The sequence below is a fragment of the Rhineura floridana genome, chromosome 4, assembly GCF_030035675.1.
Source record: "Rhineura floridana isolate rRhiFlo1 chromosome 4, rRhiFlo1.hap2, whole genome shotgun sequence".
Lineage (NCBI taxonomy): Eukaryota > Metazoa > Chordata > Lepidosauria > Squamata > Rhineuridae > Rhineura > Rhineura floridana.
In genome coordinates this window covers 11,928,653-11,948,509 of record NC_084483.1, presented here as the reverse complement: position 1 = coordinate 11,948,509, position 19,857 = coordinate 11,928,653, and the positions used below count along the sequence as shown (strand labels likewise).

At 40.2% G+C, this 19,857-nt stretch overlaps 1 protein-coding gene across 7 annotated transcripts in view; it reads left to right on the top strand.

The window, feature by feature from the left end:
• Positions 1-19,857, top strand: part of RANBP17 (RAN binding protein 17) — a 272,017-nt gene that overhangs the window by 173,564 nt on the left and 78,596 nt on the right. For all 7 annotated transcript variants that reach the window (XR_009762109.1, XM_061622480.1, XM_061622476.1 and 4 more), the window contains 3 exons: positions 63-151; positions 2,640-2,747; positions 10,475-10,557. Coding sequence is in view for 6 of the 7 variants with exons in the window: in XM_061622480.1 (XP_061478464.1) it covers positions 63-151; positions 2,640-2,747; positions 10,475-10,557 (280 nt within the window). In the remaining variant the exon portion in view is untranslated. The remainder of the gene's footprint in view (positions 1-62; positions 152-2,639; positions 2,748-10,474; positions 10,558-19,857) is intronic.

Below are 19,857 nucleotides of genomic sequence, written 5' to 3'. Positions count from 1 at the left end.
ATTACTCCATCTGCTCTGTGCTAACGTGAAAATCAATTACTGTGTCTCTTTCCCACTGACAGCGTATGTTGATCGGACTGGCAAGAGATCTTCGAGGGATTGCCTTTGCTCTGAACACAAAGACCAGCTACACCATGCTGTTTGACTGGATGTATCCTTATTACACTATGACAATACCGGCTCTGTGCACAGAGGGATACCAGGTCCTTTGCATTAGTTTAATAGTGTGGCACAGTGGGGAAGAGGAAACAAAGCTAAGTGAACTAATGTGTAATCAGCTAAAATTACAGTACAGTTGCAATCATACCATTAACCGGGAGGCAGCATTTGGAGAGAGACCACAAAGAGGTCACTTTGGTGTATGTGTGTGGGGGGGAGGGGTTTATGCCACACTAATCCCTAATTATTCTCCTACTGTATTGTAAACCTACAATGCTTAGATCTACAGCCCTTTAATTTAAAATGCAGTGTGCCTCTGCTATGGGCTCCTTTCTGAGTTGTCTTTTGTACTGCAATCCACTCATTGAAGGAATCATCTTTATATTTGTTACTATGTAAGTAACTATGAGATCTCTCATGTACCATTATAAATGCTTGAGGCTTGCAAAATTTCCATTATTTGAGTTCTTTATTACACTGTACTACAAAACAAAATTACTTTTTATACAAATGTTGGATGGTCACTTGGGGGTTGAGGGGGCCGGGTGGGGAAGTTGAGAAACTTGAATTCTTGAACCCTGAGTGAGTTTAAGTACATTCATCATGAGTCTGAAGAGTAAAAGATAATACGTCTCCCTAGATTTTTCCCAGCTGTCCACGTTATTGAAATAGAGATTGTTTTAGGCAACAGTTGAGGGTCCAGATAGATAGTATCTAAAGTTAACAGTATACTGTTTTATCTTGTACGTCGCCCAGAGTGGCTGGACATCCAGCCAGATGGGCGACTAACAAATTTAATAATAAATAAATAAACAAATAAACCTCAAACACTTTAGGGCTTTAGCATTTTTAAGACGTTCCACCTGCAGGTTTTCATAAGTAATGTTTAAATGGATTTTTTGTGTTTCTTTTGTCTGTAAAGTGATTTTTTTAAAAAAAACTAACAAATATTGATACTTTTTAAATAAAACATATTGTTCCTTTTTATTTAAAAATACACCGAGCAGTATGCACATTGAAACAAGAAATATTAAAACAGTGTATGAGAATAATGCAGCAGTAAGTGAAATAAAAGGAGAAAGCAAAAGACGAAGCAGCAATCATCAGTTATTATAGCATGTATATTCTATTTAAAATGTGTCTTGCTCCTATTTCGGATGAACAATTTTTAAAAAACTCAAAAGTTTTTTAAAATCACTTCTGGTAACTTCTTAGATTTCCTCTTCAGATTTGAGTAAACAGCTCTAATTTTACTTCTGTCCACTAGATGGCAAGGATGAGCAGAATTCATAGTATTTGGTACTTGATCTTTGACCTGAGAATCATTATATTTTATATATTCTAACTGTCCTTAGATGATGTTTAGAAGTGAATAGCCAAGCAGGCAAAATAGTAATGTTATCCTGCAAAATAGGATTGTTTGTAGCAGGCTTGCTTATACTAATTGGGTTTCTGTAACAAATCAGACTCCTTGGAAAAAGGCCAAAGGCTTTTCATAATTGTATTGACAAGAAAATGAATATGATAAATGGTGTTCATTCAGTTGAGAAAAGATTTATAGTTTTTCCCTCTGGGCAAGGGATGAAGAGCAAATATATGTAATAATAGAAAAATCTGTTACAAAGTTGTTATTTGATCTCTCATAAGGCTTTATTAAAATATCTCAAAATATTTTAAGGACATTTTGGTGGTAAGGTATAGGCTCTTCTTAGAGTATTGTATGGAAAGGTGCATGGAACTAAAAATATGAATATGAAAGTATTCATTTCTTTTGAAATATTGATGTGTCAACCTGTCAAGTGATTCTAGTGTTACATTTTGGAAGTTGTTTTTCCTTGTATATTCAGTAGTGCAGTATATTTGATATGCAGGGTATTCCTGAATGTACAGGAACAATATTTTTCTAAAACTATGTGTCATTGAGCATAAAATCAGAATGCAGTCTAATTAATTGAGATATTCCATAATATTGACAGCAAGGGCTCCTCAGTTTTGATTGGATGTCAGCTGGCGAGCCGTATCTGGATAGTAGCAAAGTTTAACAGAGGAGGTTACCAGAACATTTCTTGCTGATGACTTCCCACTTAAGATTAGGGGTAGCAATATATTAATTGATATCCTTGGCTTGCTTTCTTTGTATGTTTTTTACTAGTGTTTATTCTTAAGTTATCATACTATTCCTGTAACTTTAGTATGTTTGTTTCTTTCATTAAATTTGCCTCTGCTGCTCATTGGGCTGCTAGAGTTGGACCCCTATTGGCAAGATCTTGGGTTCTTTTGTGATTGATGCAACTGTATAATAAGATACTCAGTTAGTGGACATTAACATAAGCAGTTTGGCTCAGTTTCAAAAACAATTTATAGAAGCTAAAGAATAGGCCTAAGCTCTTAGTCATGTTTTTCAAGTAAGCTTTAAAATAAAGCTCTGTGTGACAAATAGCTTTTATTGAGAATCTTATCTTTAACTTACATTGTCAAAGATACCCTTCATATCTTCCCATTCTTCAGACAGCTGTTGAGCTGTGGTATCGTGAACCAGCATGTACTACTCCTATCTTGAAGCTCATGGCCGAGATGATGCAGAACAGGTACAATTCATTATAGACTTGTTCAACTGACCTACAGTCCTCTTCAGGGATTGTAGTATGTTTCCAAACTTGGAATATACAGCCCTCATTGACACTGTTTTGAATTGTCTCAGAGCTAGCTTCATTTTGTATTTGTAGAAGTCATATTTGAGATTCCTTTGGGGGCTTTTGCCAAGTTAAGATGGCATTGAAAGGTCACACCTTTTCATACAAGCAAGCGCAGTTGTTGAAGCGCCTGTGAAGTACAATCCTGTGAAGATTTACTCAGAAGTAAATCCCATTAAATTCTATTACAATCCTGTCTTGAGGATAAGCCTAATTAAGCACAGTGGAATTTGCTTTTATATAAATGTATAGGATTGCTCTTTATGTTTACTATTATTTAGGATATTTTCCCTAAGACAAGTGAAAGAGAAGACCTCTTTAAAGAGTAATAATAATAATAATAATAATAATAATAATAATAAAAGTTAATTTATGTGTCGCCTATCTGGCCGATGGCCACTCTAGGCGACGTACATGTAAACAGTTACAACACAATGTGATAAAATACATTAAAATACATTACATTAATACAATATATAAACAATACAGCAGCAACAACAATATTAGTGCAGGGTAAGAGGCATTTCAGTCATAAAAGTTAACCCTCCCCGGAAATCCCAAAGGCCTGTTGAAAGAGCCAGGTCTTTAAGGCTTTACGAAATACATTTAGGGAAGAGGCGTGCCGTAGATCTTGTGGGAGGGAGTTCCAAAGGGTGGGGGCCGCCACTGAGAATGCCCTCTCTCTAGTTCCCGCCAATCTAGCTGTTTTTGTTGGCGGGATTGAGAGAAGGCCCTGTGTGGCTGATCTTGTAGTAGTGACATAATATCTATAAACAGTAATTTTAAGCCTGTAGTCCTTCTTGCCAGGGTGCTTCTCTTCACCATCAAGGGTATGGCATTGTAGGAAATAAAGCCAAAAATAACTAATGGCTAACCCCACATGATTTCCATCCTAGTAATTCTCTCCCCTTCAGGACAGGGAGCCCAGTTTACTCCTATTCTTAAAAAGTGTACGTAAAGCTTGCCGTTCTGAACAATTCCCAATCTACCTAGAACTTACTCCTCCTCAACTTGACAGGCCACAAGAATTCAAAAGTTGACATCAGACTTTCAAACAAAATCTACTTGGTATTTTCTAGTTTAAAATGACTTTGTTCTATAAGCTAAGATCTGGATGTTAGCATGTTGATGTCCTTGCTGTAGCTTTATCTGATAATGTATAGCTTAATTTATTATTGATTTATTACATTTACTAGGGGCTCTGCCCCTGCTTTCATTGCTCCCCAACCCCCCACTAACCTCTGCAGCTTTTGATCTCGCCAACCCCCCTAGACGAACTCATTAAACCGGGGTGGGGAACCTTCTTTGTTCCCACCCTGTGAGCCAACTTTTAACAGATGGGTAGGGCAACCCCAATGTCAATCACGTGACATAACTAATGTCACATGATTGATACCTGTCAAAGTTGACCCACAGGGTGGGAGCAAAAAAGGTATCCACCACTGGTCTAAGGTATTAGTGTATAGGGTTTAGACCTGGCGAAGCCTCCACCTGCTTACCTCCCTCTCATTTAGAGCTGGCTAAGGGCCCCCATCTGCTTTTCCCCCTTCCCTTTAGAACTGGCTGAGGGCCCCCCTCAGCTTTCCCCCTCTCCTATAGAGCTGGCTAAGGGCTCCTCTTGGCTTTTCCCCTCCCCTTTATGGCTAAGGGTTCCCCTCAGATTTCCCCCTCTCCATTTAGACTGGCCTGTCAGAGATATTCCTCTGTGGCTTGCCTGAGCTGCTCCCTGCTGCCTCCGCCACTGCTGTGATGTAGTTCACAGTGCCACCTCTCTGTTGGGCTGTGAATTACAGTATGATGGATTCAAAGCTTACATTTTTATAGACAGACAGACAGATAGATATCCTGCTCTCCTCCCAGAAGAAACCCAGGGTGGCAAACAAATGACAAAACACAAAAAATATCTATAAACCATCGTAAAAACAAAACATCTTAAAAACACCTTAAAAACAAAACATCTATAATTTTTTTTTAAAAAAAATTCATTAAAAACATCTTAAAAACAATTCCAACACAGATGCAGACTGGGATAAGGTTTCTACTTAAAAGGCTTGTTGAACAAGGAAGGTCATCAGTATGCACCAAAAAGACCGCAGAGATGGCATGTGTCTGATATTTAAGGGGAATGGATTCCAAAGTGTAGGTGCCACAACACTAAAGGTCTGCTTCCTATGTCGCGCAAAACGGACCTTCTGGTGAGATGGTATCTACAGGAGGCCCTCACCTGCAGAGCACAGTGACCGACTGGGTATATAAGGGGTAAGACAGTCTTGCAGGTATCCTGGTCCCAAGCTGTACAGGGCTTTACACATCAAAACCAACACCTTGAATTTAGCCCCAGTAGCTAATGGGCAGTCAGTGCAATTCTTTCAGCATTGGGGTAACATGTTGGCGATGTCCTGCCCCAGTGAACCATCATGCTGCCACATTTTGCACGAGCTGCAGCTTCTGGACTAACCTCAAGGGCAGCCTCCCATAGAGCGCATTACACTAATCCAGCCTGGAGGTTACCAGTGCATGGACAACAGTGGTCAGGCTTCCCCAATCCAGAAACAGCAGCATCTGTCTTATATCTGAACCTGGTAAAAGGCGCTCCTAGCTACTGAAGTCATCTGGGCCTCTAGCGACAAAGATGGATCCAGGTGCACCCCCAGACTATGAACCATGGTCAATGGTATCAAAAGCTGCTGAGAGATCAAGTAAGAATAATAGGGTTATACTCCCCCATCCTTATCCCAGAAAAGGTCATCTCAGGGCGGCCAAGGTCGATTCAGTCCCATAATCCAGCCTGAACCCAGATTGGAATGGATCAAGATAATCTGTTTCATTCACTTGCAATTGCTGTGCCACAACCATCTCAATCATCTCCCCTAAAAAGGGGCTGTTTGTGACCGGATAGTCGTCACAAACCAATGGGTCCAGGGTGGGCTTTTTCAGGAGCAGTTGGATCACAGCTCTTAATTTTCAGTCATGGTATAATTTTAATGTTCATTCACATGTCTCTAAAATTAGTAATACTAAAGAGATTTTAGATGTTTTAGCTTCAGAGGGGAAAGATGCAGGAGACACATATATAAATACTGACAGTGTTAAACAAAGCAAAGAGGTACTAGTAGATTAAATCTTCAAAGGGGAAAACTCAATAAACTACTTTGCATATTCATTGTATTCATCTACCTATTGGTATGCAGAAAGCCTGGATTGTTCCCTTTAGAGAACATCATCAGGGATTGGTTTGCTTTTTCTTGAGTTGTGTATTGAATTAGGTTTTACAGGTTAAAATGCATAATACAAGACACTTTGACATGGTGAAAATACGTTACAGAGTATCAAATTGTATATTATGATAGAATGAGGGTTTGCTTCAGTTTCTTCCATCTGCCAGATGTTATTGTTTTTACAGTGTAAAATACACAAGTTTTGTAAAGCATTTCAGTGCCATACAACTTCTGCTTGTAGAGAACTGAAAATTTGATAGGCCTTTTTTGGAACTCTCAAACATTTTGCCTACACATATTCATACAAATGCATGGAGCATTTTGCTCTATTCACTCATTTTTTATTTTTTATTTTGTCTAGCAGATGCCTCACACATAAATAGCCCCAAAGTGACTTACAAAATTCAAAAGATGTGAAAAAATGAAAACACAACCATAACAGTAATTTAAACAAGCAATAAAATGCGTGCATTGTAAATGTCTAAAAGATGTCACTCATATGGAATGAGAAGAACTACCTGCTATAGTGGCAGGATGTGTATCTGTGTGGAAGCATGGGGGCTTTGAGATAAACGTATTTCCTCTTCACCTTCCTGATGGCTTTCACACATTTTGAGACCTTTTTGTTCCATACATGAGAATGGAGTGAATATCTACCATTCCCTTGAAGGAACAGACCTTTGGGACACATGGTGTTGCGAAGACCACTGAGGGGACCTAGACTTGCCCGAGTGCTCCAAACTCAGCAGAATCTGGGGCAGGGGCAAGTGTGCTCCACTTAACAATTTTCTTGATTGTAATCCCTTCTCTAAGCCAATAGAAAATGAAATTGACACTGGCTTAACATTTCTGGAGAACATCTGCCCCTGGTTCTGAAATGTTGGTACCGAGAGGAGGTTTTAGGCAACACTGGCACAGATCTAAAGTAATATTTTGCCAGACCAGAAACAAATTTATAACACAGGATTCCTTTCTCCCTACAATTCCAAATTTGAAAAGAGAAAATCTGATTTAGTGCAGTAAAACTTTTCATTTGGCTACATTGTCTTTCTTCTTATATTTCATATGAAAAACAGTTTCATTAAAGTGATGTCTCTGATAATTGTTTTTACCATGTGTGATATCCAGCAACAGTCATACTCATTGAAATCAGTGGACTTCAGTAAATGAGTCCATTGATTTCAATGAGTCTATTCTGAGTATGACTATCATTCAATATCATCCTATAGTAACATTTATTATGAGTCCTAGAGAGTTACTTACACAGTTTTTGTTAAATAGCGTGTCACGGTGATGAGCCTGTTGGAAAAGGTGCCCATATCCTACCTCATTTTGCAACTGTGTATTTCAATTGAATATTGTGTATCGAGAGCCAGTGTGGTGTAGTGGTTAGAATGCTGGACCTAGGACCTGGGAAACCAGGGTTCAAATCCTCATTCAGCCATGAAGCTTGCTGGGTGACCTTCGGCCAGTCACAGTGTCTTAGCCTAACCTTCCTCACAGGGTTGATGTGAGGATAAAATGGAGAGGAAGGAGAACCATGTATGCCACCTTGAGCTCATTGGAGGAAAGATGAGGTATACATGAAATAAATAAATAAAATATTACCAGCCACTTAATATAGGCAGCAGATTTAGTCTGAACCACAATACAGTGCTTCAGAAAACAGCCCACCTTGGTCCAAGGTGCTCAGTAGGCTGTCTGGTTTGGCTCAGGGTCCATCCACATCTGTTTTATCCCCATCCCTTGTCCCCCAATTCATTATTTGGAAATAAAAACAAGCTATGGCTTTTTTTCTCTGCAGGCATTGTAGCTCCCCGAGAATGGATAAAGTCTGCCAAATGCAGACAAATTAGTCCTAGGGTCTTTTGTGCTAAACACTTTTAAATGGTTTGGTTTTTAAAGGAAAGGTCTATCGATTTTTTATTTTGCAGTGAAATTGGATGATATTTGCTGGCAACATTGCCCCTTCTGAGGGCATGAGTCATGCAAAATTTCAGAAGGATAGCTGCAGTAGTTTTCCTGCAAGGACAACCGTTACGTTTTTGGATTGTTGTTGTTTTTTTTAAAAAAAGGAATGACTTGATCTCCCCTAGTGTTTTGTGTACAATTGGGCTGAAAACTACAGACATGAGAGAGGAGGCCTTAGGTAAGAAATGTACCCAATTTCACACAAATAGATACACGGGCTTTTGTAGTAGACACCTTTAAAGTTGATTTCGAGGTGGGAAGAACTAAAAGGAATTGGTTTTCTGGATAAAATCTTTTCCTTTGGTCACAGGCTTTACTTGTCTGTCACAACAGAGCTCTCCTATGCTCTCCCCAGTCTGGTGTTGCTGTCTATTCCCTCGTTCTAACATGGCATTGTGGTTTGCTTGGAGACAATACTTATGACATTTTTCAATGCCTGGATCACCAAAGCACCATAGAATGCTTCAGGGATATTGACTTTGACTTGTACCACCTTGTAATGATCCTATTTTGCTTCTGATAAGCCAAAAATCTCTCACAAGACAGGCTGCTTTGCCTTGGGATTCATCTACTCTGATTCGTAGCCCTACTGGTCTCCTGCTGGGAGGAAGGGCAGGATATAAATAAATAAATAATAAAAAATACTATTTATCAGTGCCTACATCTTTCTCCTCTTTTCCCCCCTTGTCTGGAAAGGCTTTGTAGACTGTGTAAAGGGTGACCAGCTTGGCCTCAGAGTAGGTTGGGGAACTTCCCTGCGCTCAACCTTTTTGAGCTGCCTGAGGGACTGCAGCACTCCCTTTCCAGAATTGGCAAGCCTCCCCTAGAACTTGCGTCACATCCACACCATACTTTACCCCTCACAGAGCTGCAGTTCCCAGCAACCGTAACAAACTACAGTTTTCTGGATTCTTTGGGGAATCCATGTGCTTTAAATGTATGGTGCGGATGTGAAATCTGGGAAGCTGTCTTCCCATGACGGTTATTTCTGCGATCTGCCCAAGAAATTGTAAGACTTTTTTTGTCTACTTTTTGTTAAAAGAGCAACCTTCAATGTGAAACTCAAACCTTCAAAACTTGTTTTATTTTTTTTATGTATTAGACTTGTATCCCACTCTTCCTCCCAAAGGATTCCAGGATGACAAACATCAAAATGTTAAAGAAATCAATTTAAAATAAAATAAAACATACTTAAAACAATTTAAATATCAGAAACATTTAAGAACCATCTAAAACCTTTAAGAAAGCTTGTAAAAATATTTAAATTAAAATATTTACTCTAGAGAATGGTTAGAATTTATACTTGTGGGTTAATTTTTATAAAATGGTCTCTTAACAGTTAATTGATCATGACTATGTACTCTGCCTTAAGAACCTGAAAAGTGCCGTGCTAGATCAGATCTAGTCTAGCATTCTTTGCAAGCATCCCAGCAAAATGTGTCAGTCTACTATATTCCATCTCTAGGGTAAATGACTTGTCGTCTTCATTCAGACCTCTTCTGTATTCTTTACATAGTGGTGTTACAAATATCTAGCAATAATCATTAATAGTGTAGCAGTGTAATGAAAGTGCAGTACAATATTGCATGTTGTGCAGCATGATACTGTTATATAAATCAAAAGTACAAAATATTTAGAATATTATGTATTCTGGTCCGGTCAGCCCATCTCAAAAAGCCTATTAAAAGTTGGAAAAGGGGCAACAAAAATGATAAAGAAATTGAAGCACCTTCTCTACAAAGAAAGACTAAAGCGCTAAAGGCTTTTTTAGTTTTATTTTTTAAAGAAAAAGGGGATACAGACAGATATTTATCAAATTAGGTAGACAATTCCTGAGATTCATAGATGCATCTTATTGACTGTGGTTATAAGTAGAAAGTTGGACTCAATGGACTGTAGCTGATCCCTCAGGACAGTTCTTATGTTCCAGATTAGTAAGCACAAGTGGGACCCGCAACAAAATGTTGCAGTGTTGAGTGTTCGTGTTCAGTCAGTGTTACAGGCAAACAACCATACCTTCTTGCAAGATACTGTATTCCATTTCATATTCCACAGCAAATACTCTGTGTTCTGTGGCTACTTAACATCCTCAGTCCCCATTAGATTGTTTTGGAGTCCCCCCCCCCTTAGTTCCCAGATTCCCCCCCCCACTTTAGAAACTTTGGGGTTCTCCTGAATATGGTGATACCTCCCTCTGATTTCTCAATAGCTCTGTTTTAGCTACATATCCATCACGATTCAGTACTGAGTTCACTATTTTGTTATTGTTTTAATTTATTACCTGCCCTTCATTCTGAGGTTCCAGGATGGATTACAGCCATTTAAAATACATCTTTAAAAACAATTTAAAGCAATTTACAATCACAAACACATATGATAAGCATTTGTTTCATTGGATTATTTGAAGATGTGTGTCTGCTTCCCCCTCCCCAGATCACAGCGTTTAAATTTTGATGTGTCTTCTCCTAATGGAATTCTCCTCTTCAGAGAGGCTAGTAAGATGATTTGCACTTATGGTGAGTGACTGTTGATGTTTTGTTTTATTTATATTCCTTTGCCTTTTTAGAAAAAAAGGTGTGCCTCATTCTAATTAAGCAGGGTTTAGCTTTGATATTCATAACACCTACAAAGAACCTGTGAACTTCCATGACCTATTGAATGTTGAGGACAGTTGAGATGCAGAAAGTTGAAAGTATCAATTGGAAGCAGGGGAGAAAGGAAGAAAAGGGATTGGCCTGCTCAAGCCCCTAAAGAGCAAAGCATTTGTGAGGGTGGAATTAGGGTTCTGAAGTTGCATGCAGAAGGTTCCATGTTGAATCCTTAGTATCTCTAGGTAGGGCTGAAATCCTTTCTGAAATTCTGGAAAGCTGCTGTCTGCTGATGTAGACAATTCTGAGCTAGATGGACCAATGCTGTGACTTGGTGAAAGGCTGCTTCCTCTGTCTGAGAGTTCATTTATTTGTAGACCTTTCATGTTTTTTAAATAGTTCTTATTTCATGAAGTTTTTACCATTCCTAAAAGACTTTAAGGTTTAAATTTGTAAGTAAAGTTTTAGAACTAATTGTAGTTATCATTCATGATGTGTACAAAGGCTGGGGATAAATTTCAAAAATAAATTATAGTTTAACCTAAGCTTGGATTGGTCAGATTTCTGACTTCGCTAATTTTCTGAACCGCTTAGGTTTAAAGCTAAACATGCAGGTTTCTAAAAACGCAAATTGCATCATCGTGGGGAGCTATTAATTAATGGGATCAGAGCAGGCATAAACAGGGAATTCAACTCTTCTCTCCCCCTGTAGAAAATCCCTCTTCTGAAATTACTGTGAGGGTCAGTCCTTCATTGGAGCCAGTTCATATTTTTACTATGCACTGCCACATTGACTTATTTGCCTTTGCAGATATGATACTGGGTGACACATACTGCGGAGGAGTAAGAACTGACTCACTCTAGTGGTGGGCCAGAACTTTCTCTCCCTGCGATGTACTGGATTTAGACATTTCTGTGCAGAGAATTCAACCTATCTCAGAATTACTCTTGTTCATGGCAGCAGGGGGCAGTCTGGGGAAAAATGGTCATTCTAGGCCTGCATATGAGCTACAGGAAAGGAACAAATTGGTTCCTTAGAAATAGAAAAAGTCTAGAACAAGGCTAGTGAACCTGTGGCCCTCCAGATGTTGTTGGTCTCCTACCCCTGTCAGCCCCAGCCAGCATGATCAATGGTCAGGGATGATGGAAGCTGAGGTCAACAACATTTTGAAGGCCACAGGTTCCCCATCCATGGTCTAGAATAATATACAGCCTGAACTTGATGTAAAAATTGAAAGCTACCATTGGCCATGTTAAACATGAAGTGACATCTCTCAAGGTTTCAGTACCTCTTTCGTGACACTAGAGGATCCTTATATATTTTGCTTTGGGAGTTAGGCTTGGGAAACATTTTCATTATTAAATAGTAAATGCCAATGAACTGTGAGTGTGTGTTACTTCCAGCCCTCACATTTGCTTTCAATGTATAACGGTGGTGATGGTGGTTCATGGACAGCAATTGAGTCAAAGGTGTGCTAAAGGAGGGAAAGAGATTGCAAAGAAGCTGAATGAATTTTTCAGCATCTGTCTTCACTGAGACAAGCAATGGTGATAAGAGACTAAATTCCAAAGTCTTGTTGACAAATTAAAAACTGACAAATTATTGTGTCCAAATGGCATCCACCTAAAAAACTCTAATATGAAATTGCTGGTCTTCAACAAGAATGTATAACGTGTTCTAAGATCACCCCTCTATATATGACAACTGGAAAGTGGACAGTGTAACACTATTTTTTTTAAAAAAAAGGTGAAAGGGAGGTCCAGGAAAGCAGCAGGATTTAACCCCCACTTGATAGCTGACAAACAGGTTAAATCTGTTCAGTTTGGCTGGGCGTACCTGTTCCTGAGAACTTGTTCATAAATGATCTAGAGCTAGGGGTGAGCAGTGAGGTAGCCAAGTTTGCTGGTGGTACCAAATTGTTCAGGGTGATTAAAACAAAAAGGGATTGTGGTGCTCAAAACTATGAGTGATTCAATCCTTTGGCTGCTTTAAATGCCTGCAAGCAGTCCTGGTGAAAATCGACAAAGTGACCACCAAACCCACATGAACTGTTAAGGGGCATGCGGTTGAGGAGACTACAGCTGGAGCGCATCTAGTTTCACTTACAGCAGAACATCTGAAAGGGAAGCACAACATTCAGGCAGACTGTCTCAGTTGTGCACAGATTCAACAAGGGAAATGGAAACTCCACCCTCTGGTGTTCCAGACCATCATACACTGCTTCAGAAGACCTGTTTGCCTCACAGCAGAACACCCAGGTCAAGAGATTTTTATCCAGATACACGGATCTGTCAGTGGAAGCAGTGGACACTGTCATGTCGCCTTGGCCCAGGGGTCTTTTGTATGCCTTTCTGCTGATCCCCATTATCCAGGATACTCTGGAGGATCAGGGACAAGAGGGTTTTTCCTGGTGGCTATCACCTCTGCCATGAGGGTATCCGAGCTCAACGCACTGTCTCTGGATAAACCCTTTTGCATTTTTTAAAAGGACAGAGTGGTACTCTGGACAGTCCCCCATTTCTAACCTAAAAGCCTGTCTTTATTCCATTACCTGCAGGAGCTTATCCTACTTTCATTCTGCCCTTCTCCAGTTCACCCCACAGGGAAGGCATGGCATTCCCTTGACATGTGAAGAGCCCTCAAGGTATATATCGCTAGGACCAAGTCCATCCATCACATGGATACCCTATTTGTTGCGTTCCACCCCTGTTCTCTGAGGAAGAAGGTGTCTACTACTACCACTTTGTCAAGATGGATCAGGGCATGTATAGACTTGACTTACTGCTCTTTGAATTTGACACCTCTATCGAAAATTCTAGTGCACTTCACCAGATCTGCGGCCACCTTAGCAGCCTTTTCATTTCATCCATTTCTGCTGGAAGTGTGCAAGGCTGCCACATTGGTATTGCCAAATACATTTATCAAGCATTATAAGATCAACACATTTGTCTCGGCTGAGGCAGCCTTTGGGACACAGCTACTATAGCACATCCTACCAGACCACCAAGTACTCTGTTCCTACACTAGTCTAATAACCCTTCCTACATGGGTCATCTGTGGCATGTCCCACCTGAAATCATCTTACATGCATGGGAGAAGGGACCTTTGATCTTACCATGAAACAGTCTCCTGTGTGTGTGTAAAGATGATCTCAGGGCCTTTCCCTATACTGTGCTGGTCTAACTTCCTCTTCATTGTGTTCATCTAACCTTCTCATTGTTGCATGTTGTGTTTACAGGCAGAGAGTGCAGTATTCATTATTTGTGTTTTTGCTGTTACTTTGTTCTTGGCTTGCCTTGCCATAAAGGAACTGATCTGTCTAAGTAAGAAAGGACTAGATGAATTTACAAAAATGAAACAGCATGTTATTCTGCCTTCAACCATGAGGTGGAGCTCAAGTCCCACCTGTGATCATCTTTACTTGCACGTAGAAGACCCTTTCATAGCAAGACCAAAGGTCTCTTCTGCGCAATATATGAAACGGACCTTTAGTGTTGTGGCATCTACCCTTTGGAATTCTCTCCCCTTAAATATTAGACAGACACCATCTCTGTTAACTTTTCGGTGCCTACTGAAGACCTTCCTCTTTCAACAAGCCTTTTAAGTAAAGCTCTTATCCCAGTCTGTGTCTGTGTTGGAATTACCTTTTTAGACATTTTTAAAGCTTTTTTAAAAAGATGTTTTAAAGATGTTTTGTTTTAACATATTTTAAAGTCTTTTGTTTTTAAGATATTTTACTGTTTTTGTTTGCCACACTGGGCTTCTTTAGGAGGAAGGGCAGGATATAAATTTAATAAACTAATAATAAAAACATTTTTCATAAAGCATAATGGGGCAAGGTCACCACCTGCCCTGACAGACTTCCAATAATTTGTTACTTATTGGCCACCTTTTTAAGGAAACTGGAGAGTATCAGTGGGAAGAATTTAGGACACCCATACTATGAGAATGGTAACCATCTCAAATTGATCACATTGGAAGTGGCAGCTAGGAAGCTGGATAACAGAACAATGAGTTGCTTCAGTGCACCATCCATTTCCAAATTTTGCATTTTCCTCAGAATCATAGCCACCACAAATACTGGGGGGGAAATACAGGCTTATCATTCATCCCAGGATGCTTTTGATGAGTGATGCCATCAGCCTAGAGCTCTGTTCTATGTGTTATGCATCCTCTGATCTGAGAATACAGCTACGAAAAGCTTGTGACGGCAGAGTGCAACATACAATCATCCACATATTGACTAGAAGATTCCATTTGCTGATCTTTATATTTTACTTTGATGATGTGATACCAGTGCTGCCTTTGATGTGCTTCTCACCGCATCCACTAATATTTAGCCTTCCCTAAATATGACCTCCAGATGTTTTGGACATCTTATTAATGAGGAAGTTGGTACAAACCACAGTACTACCTTGTGGTGTGCTTCCAGTACCTTTGATGTCTCTTGCTGTTACTTGGGGGGAGAAGGGAGGGGAAAGAAGACATTACAGGACTGAATGCAGCAATGAGCAATGAGCAGTGACTATTTAGCAGGGGGGAAACTAAAAATTTAAAATGAGAAGTGGAAAAGGAAAACCACCACCAATTCAAAAGAAACTTTTCCTTGATTAGCAGGGTTGACACAGTCACTCTTAAAGCTATAGAACTCAGACATTCTCTAAATCAGATTGACACGTTTAAAGTATAAATAAAAGTAAAGAATGGGATATTGTGTGATATTAAAATACACAAGTTGATCAGATGCTGCATCTACTAGCACACATGTCAATACTATGAGTGCTCAATATTGAAGGAACAAGAGTTGTTAACTTGGGCACACTAGTCCGTTATTAAAATAGGCAATTTATTAAAAAATTAATAATACTTATAACACAGCAAAGAAAAACTTGTTTTAAGAGGCACTATTTCATTATATTGCTAGGGTGGAATGGATTATAGCACTAAGCTTTGCACAATAGATGTTCTAGAAGCAATTTAAAGCTCATTAGAAATAATGTCCCTGGCTACTGGAAAATGTGGTAAATGTAATCCACATCCAAATGTTACCTGGGCTGTGAGAACAGGAAATTGTTCTGTGCTACTGAGGCTAACCTTGAAGCTGACCCTGAACAGTAACTGCTAGAACAGCTGAAAGCTGCAACAAAATTAAAAACTTACATCAAAGTATATCATGACAGAATGTAGATAAATAAAAAAGCATATTGAAAATATTACTTTTTCTGTCACTCTTTCATAATGGTGAGGTAGACGAGTTACTAAAAATACAAGGGACTCCTCTCACAAACACTAGAACAATACTACATATATTAGGGTCTAGAACAATTTTTTTCAACCTCTGATATTTAGCACATCTGGATCTATTTATATAGAGAGCTTTCAATTAGTCTATACTATCATGGGACATAACTGGACGCCAGTCTGGTGTAGTGCAGAGGTGGGTGTAAGGTAGTCAGTGGTAGATTGCTGGATCACATAGTGCCTGCTGGTCACTGGGATTCTTGTAAAAATGATGAGCTAGATTGGACCTTTTTCTAATCTAAGAAGGCACTTTTTATTCTGAAGCAATAGTATGGATTTAAGATTATTCAACCCAGCACAGTTATGCCTTATTTACCATCTTGTTTTTAAATTTTAACACATATTGGAGGGCCAATGATATTCTAATTTTTTAAATGTTTGCAGACACCTACAATATGACACATCCAAAAAACCCCAAACAGAAATGCCGGTGTCCCCCCCCCAATACCATTCAAAAGAATAGGGAATAAGGGGAAATAAATCCCATTTAAAATTGGGTCTAGACTGGGTGAATAAACCGAAGCTGAACCCCAACAAAACAGAGGTACTCTTAGTTGGTGGCATGTCTGTTAAGGGTGGTGATTTTCAACCTGTTCTGGATGGGGCTGCACTTCTTCCTAAAGGATCAGATCTGCTCTTGGAGCAGTGCTCATTCATCCAGCTCTGCCACTGGAAGTTGAAGTAGCATTTATGACACAGAGCATCTTCCATCAATTGAGGCTTCAGAAACAGCTACGCCCCTCTTCAATAGAGACAGCTTTGCCAGTTATCCATGCTCTGATAACCTGCAGACCAGACTAGATAACTATCATGTTATGGGACTCCTTTGAAGACATCTTGGAAATGGAAATTGGTTCAGAACACAGTTTTGAGGTTTCTAACTGGGACTAGATGCTAGGAGCATCTCTTTCCAGCAGTAAAATCAATCAGAAAAAGAGAGCACCAAAACCAAATTAAGTGACACAAGAAGGGGTGGGGAATCTCTTTTGGCTCCACAAACCAGATCCTTATCAAGATTGGATTTGCGGACCAAATCTGACAGGTGGGTGGCCGTGTCCACTTGTCAACACAATGATGCCAGGTGAATTGGCACTTTGAAATCCCAGAGTGGGGACCTTACTAAAATGCGGGGGGGGGGGGAAATGTAGCCCCCTTGCACTGAACCTGCTGCTAAAATGAGATGTTTTCCCTCTTCTGTGGGGAGAGGATGTATTCAGCAGGATTTCATCCTTGCTCATCTGCTGATGAGCAGGGGGTAAATCCAGCTGTGTTGGCTATGTGCACCAGTTCCCCCACAGGGAACTGGCACTCGCAGCCAATGCAGAATTAAGCCCACCCCCTGTCCATCAGCTGATGTCATCTGCCCATCGGAGTGATGTCATCTGGTTGAAAACTAGGTGTGGTTTTGACAAAATGGCCACATGGGTAAAGATTGGCCTGCAGGCCAGAGGTTCCCCTCCTCTGAACATCATAGTGAATGATTTACTGTGTTTAAAAGAAGAGGTGGTAACAGCAACAATGGAAACATCAGCCCTACAGGAATGGTAACAGGAACTGGAAAGCATGAAAGATTGCACCAAACTAGATTTATTAAAAGGAACACATGAAGCTGCTAGAAAGGCAAGGTGGATGTATTTTAAGGGGTGTACTACATCTGGAAACACAGCAATTGTTGTATGAACATAAAATGTTTTTGGTTGTTTGCACATACACCATGGCGTGCCAATACAGCAAAAATACTCTGATCAGAAGGGAAATTCTGTTGGTTTTGGTGAATCTCCCTTTTTTTCATAGCAGTAAAGCAGTTTGGGCAGGAAACAGGATTTAACCAATAATTCTGGAGACTTGAGGGATTATACCCAGTTCTTCAGATAAGGTAGCTATATTTTGGAAATAATAAATTCAAAAATTTCACCTCAGACATGGAGCAAAGTTAATTTGAAGTAAGAACTGATGCAACAAGGTGGAGGACCCATAAATACTCTCTCTGTGTGTGTCTCTGTCTCTCTGTCTCTCTGAGAATGGGATCACACAGTTGTGCTTACTGGTCATACATCCTCCTTCCGTGCCTGAGGTTTTGGCTGTGTATAGGAAGCTTATGCACTTCATGAGGGGAAATCCTGGCCAGTCAGCTGTGGGGGGAGCAGGGCTAGCCAGCATGATCCCCTCACAAGTGCCTTCAGTACATGAGGGGGATTCATGTGATCTCTCTACTGTGTAATAGGATGGAACACTGGTAACAGATTTATTGATAGAGGGCAGCAGGTTATGATTTACTTATTAATATTTTCCCCTAAAATATTATCTCTCAGGTAGTCTGTGATGTAAAGTTTTAATCCAGTATGTCATAGAATAGTAGAGTTGGAAGGGGCCTGGCCATCAAGTCCAACCCCCTGCTCAATGCAGGAATCCAAATCAAAGCATTCCTGACAGATGGCTGTCCAGCTGCCTCTTGAATGCCTGCAGTGTTGGAGAGCCCACCACCTCCCATTGGCTCCATTGTCGTACTGCTCTAACAGTTAGGACGTTTTTCCTGATGTTCAGCTGAAATCTGGATTCCTGTAACTTGAACCCATTATTCTGTGTCCTGCACTGTGGGATGATCAAGAAGAGATAGTGGCCCTCCTATGTGACAACCTTTCAAGTACTTGCAGAGTGCTGTCATATCTCCCCTCGGTCTTCTCTTCTCCAGGCTAAACATGTCCAGTTCTTTCAGTCTCTCCTCATAGGGCTTTGTTTCTAGTCCCCTGATCACCCTTGTTGCCCTCCTCTGAATCTGTTCCAGTGTGTCTGCATCCTTCTTGAAGTGTGGAGATCAGAACTGGACAAGATGAGGCCTAACCAGTGCTGAATAGAGGGGAACTAGTACTTCACGCGATTTGGAAACTATACTTCTGTTAATGTAGCCTAATATAGCATTTGCCTTTTTTGCACCCACATTGCACCGTTGGCTCATATTCAGCTTGTGATCAATGACAATTCCAAGATCATTTTCACATGTCATATTGCTTAGCCAAGCATCTCCCATCTTATAACTGTGCATTTGGGGTTTTCTTGCTAAGTGTAGAACTTTGCATTTATCCCTGTTGAATTTCATTCTGTTGTTTTCAGCCCAATGCTCCAGCCTATCGAGGTCCCTTTGAATTTTGTTTCTGTCTTCCACGGCTTTAGCTATGCCCCCCAACTTTGTATCATCTGCAAATTTGATAAGCATGCTCTGTACCTCCTCATCCAAGGCATTAATAAAAATGTTGAAGAGTACTGGGCCCAGGACTGAGCCCTGTGATACCCCACTCATTACTTCCACCCAGTTTGAGAAGGAACCATTGATAAGCACTCTTTGAGTATGATTCTGGAGCCAACTGTGGATTCACCTGATAGTTGTTCCATCCAGCCCACATTTAGCTAGCTTGCTAATCAGAATATCATGGGGCACTTTGTCAAAAGCTTTGCTGAAGTCGAGATATATTATGTCCACAGCATTCCCACAGTCTACAAGGGAGGTTACCCAATCAAAAAATGAGATAAGATTAGTTTGGCAGGATTTGTTCTTCATAAATCCATGTTGGCTCCTAGTAATCACTGCATTGTTTTCAAGGTGCTTACAGATTGATTGCTTTATAATCTGCTCCAGAGTTTTTCCAGGAATTGATGTTAGGCTGACTGGTCTGTAGTTCCCCAGTTCCTCCTTTTTGCCCTTTTTGAAGATAGGGACAACATTAGCTCTCCTCCAATCATCCGGCACTTCACCAGTCCTCCATGATTTCACAAAGTTCTGAGAGTTCTTCAGCCAGTTCCTTCAATACCCTAGGATGCAGTTTATCGGGCCCTGCCGATTTGAACTCATTCAAAGTGATTAGGTATTCCTTGACCATTTGTCTATCAATCTCAAGCTCCAATCCTGCCCCTTCTACTTCATGTTTCCC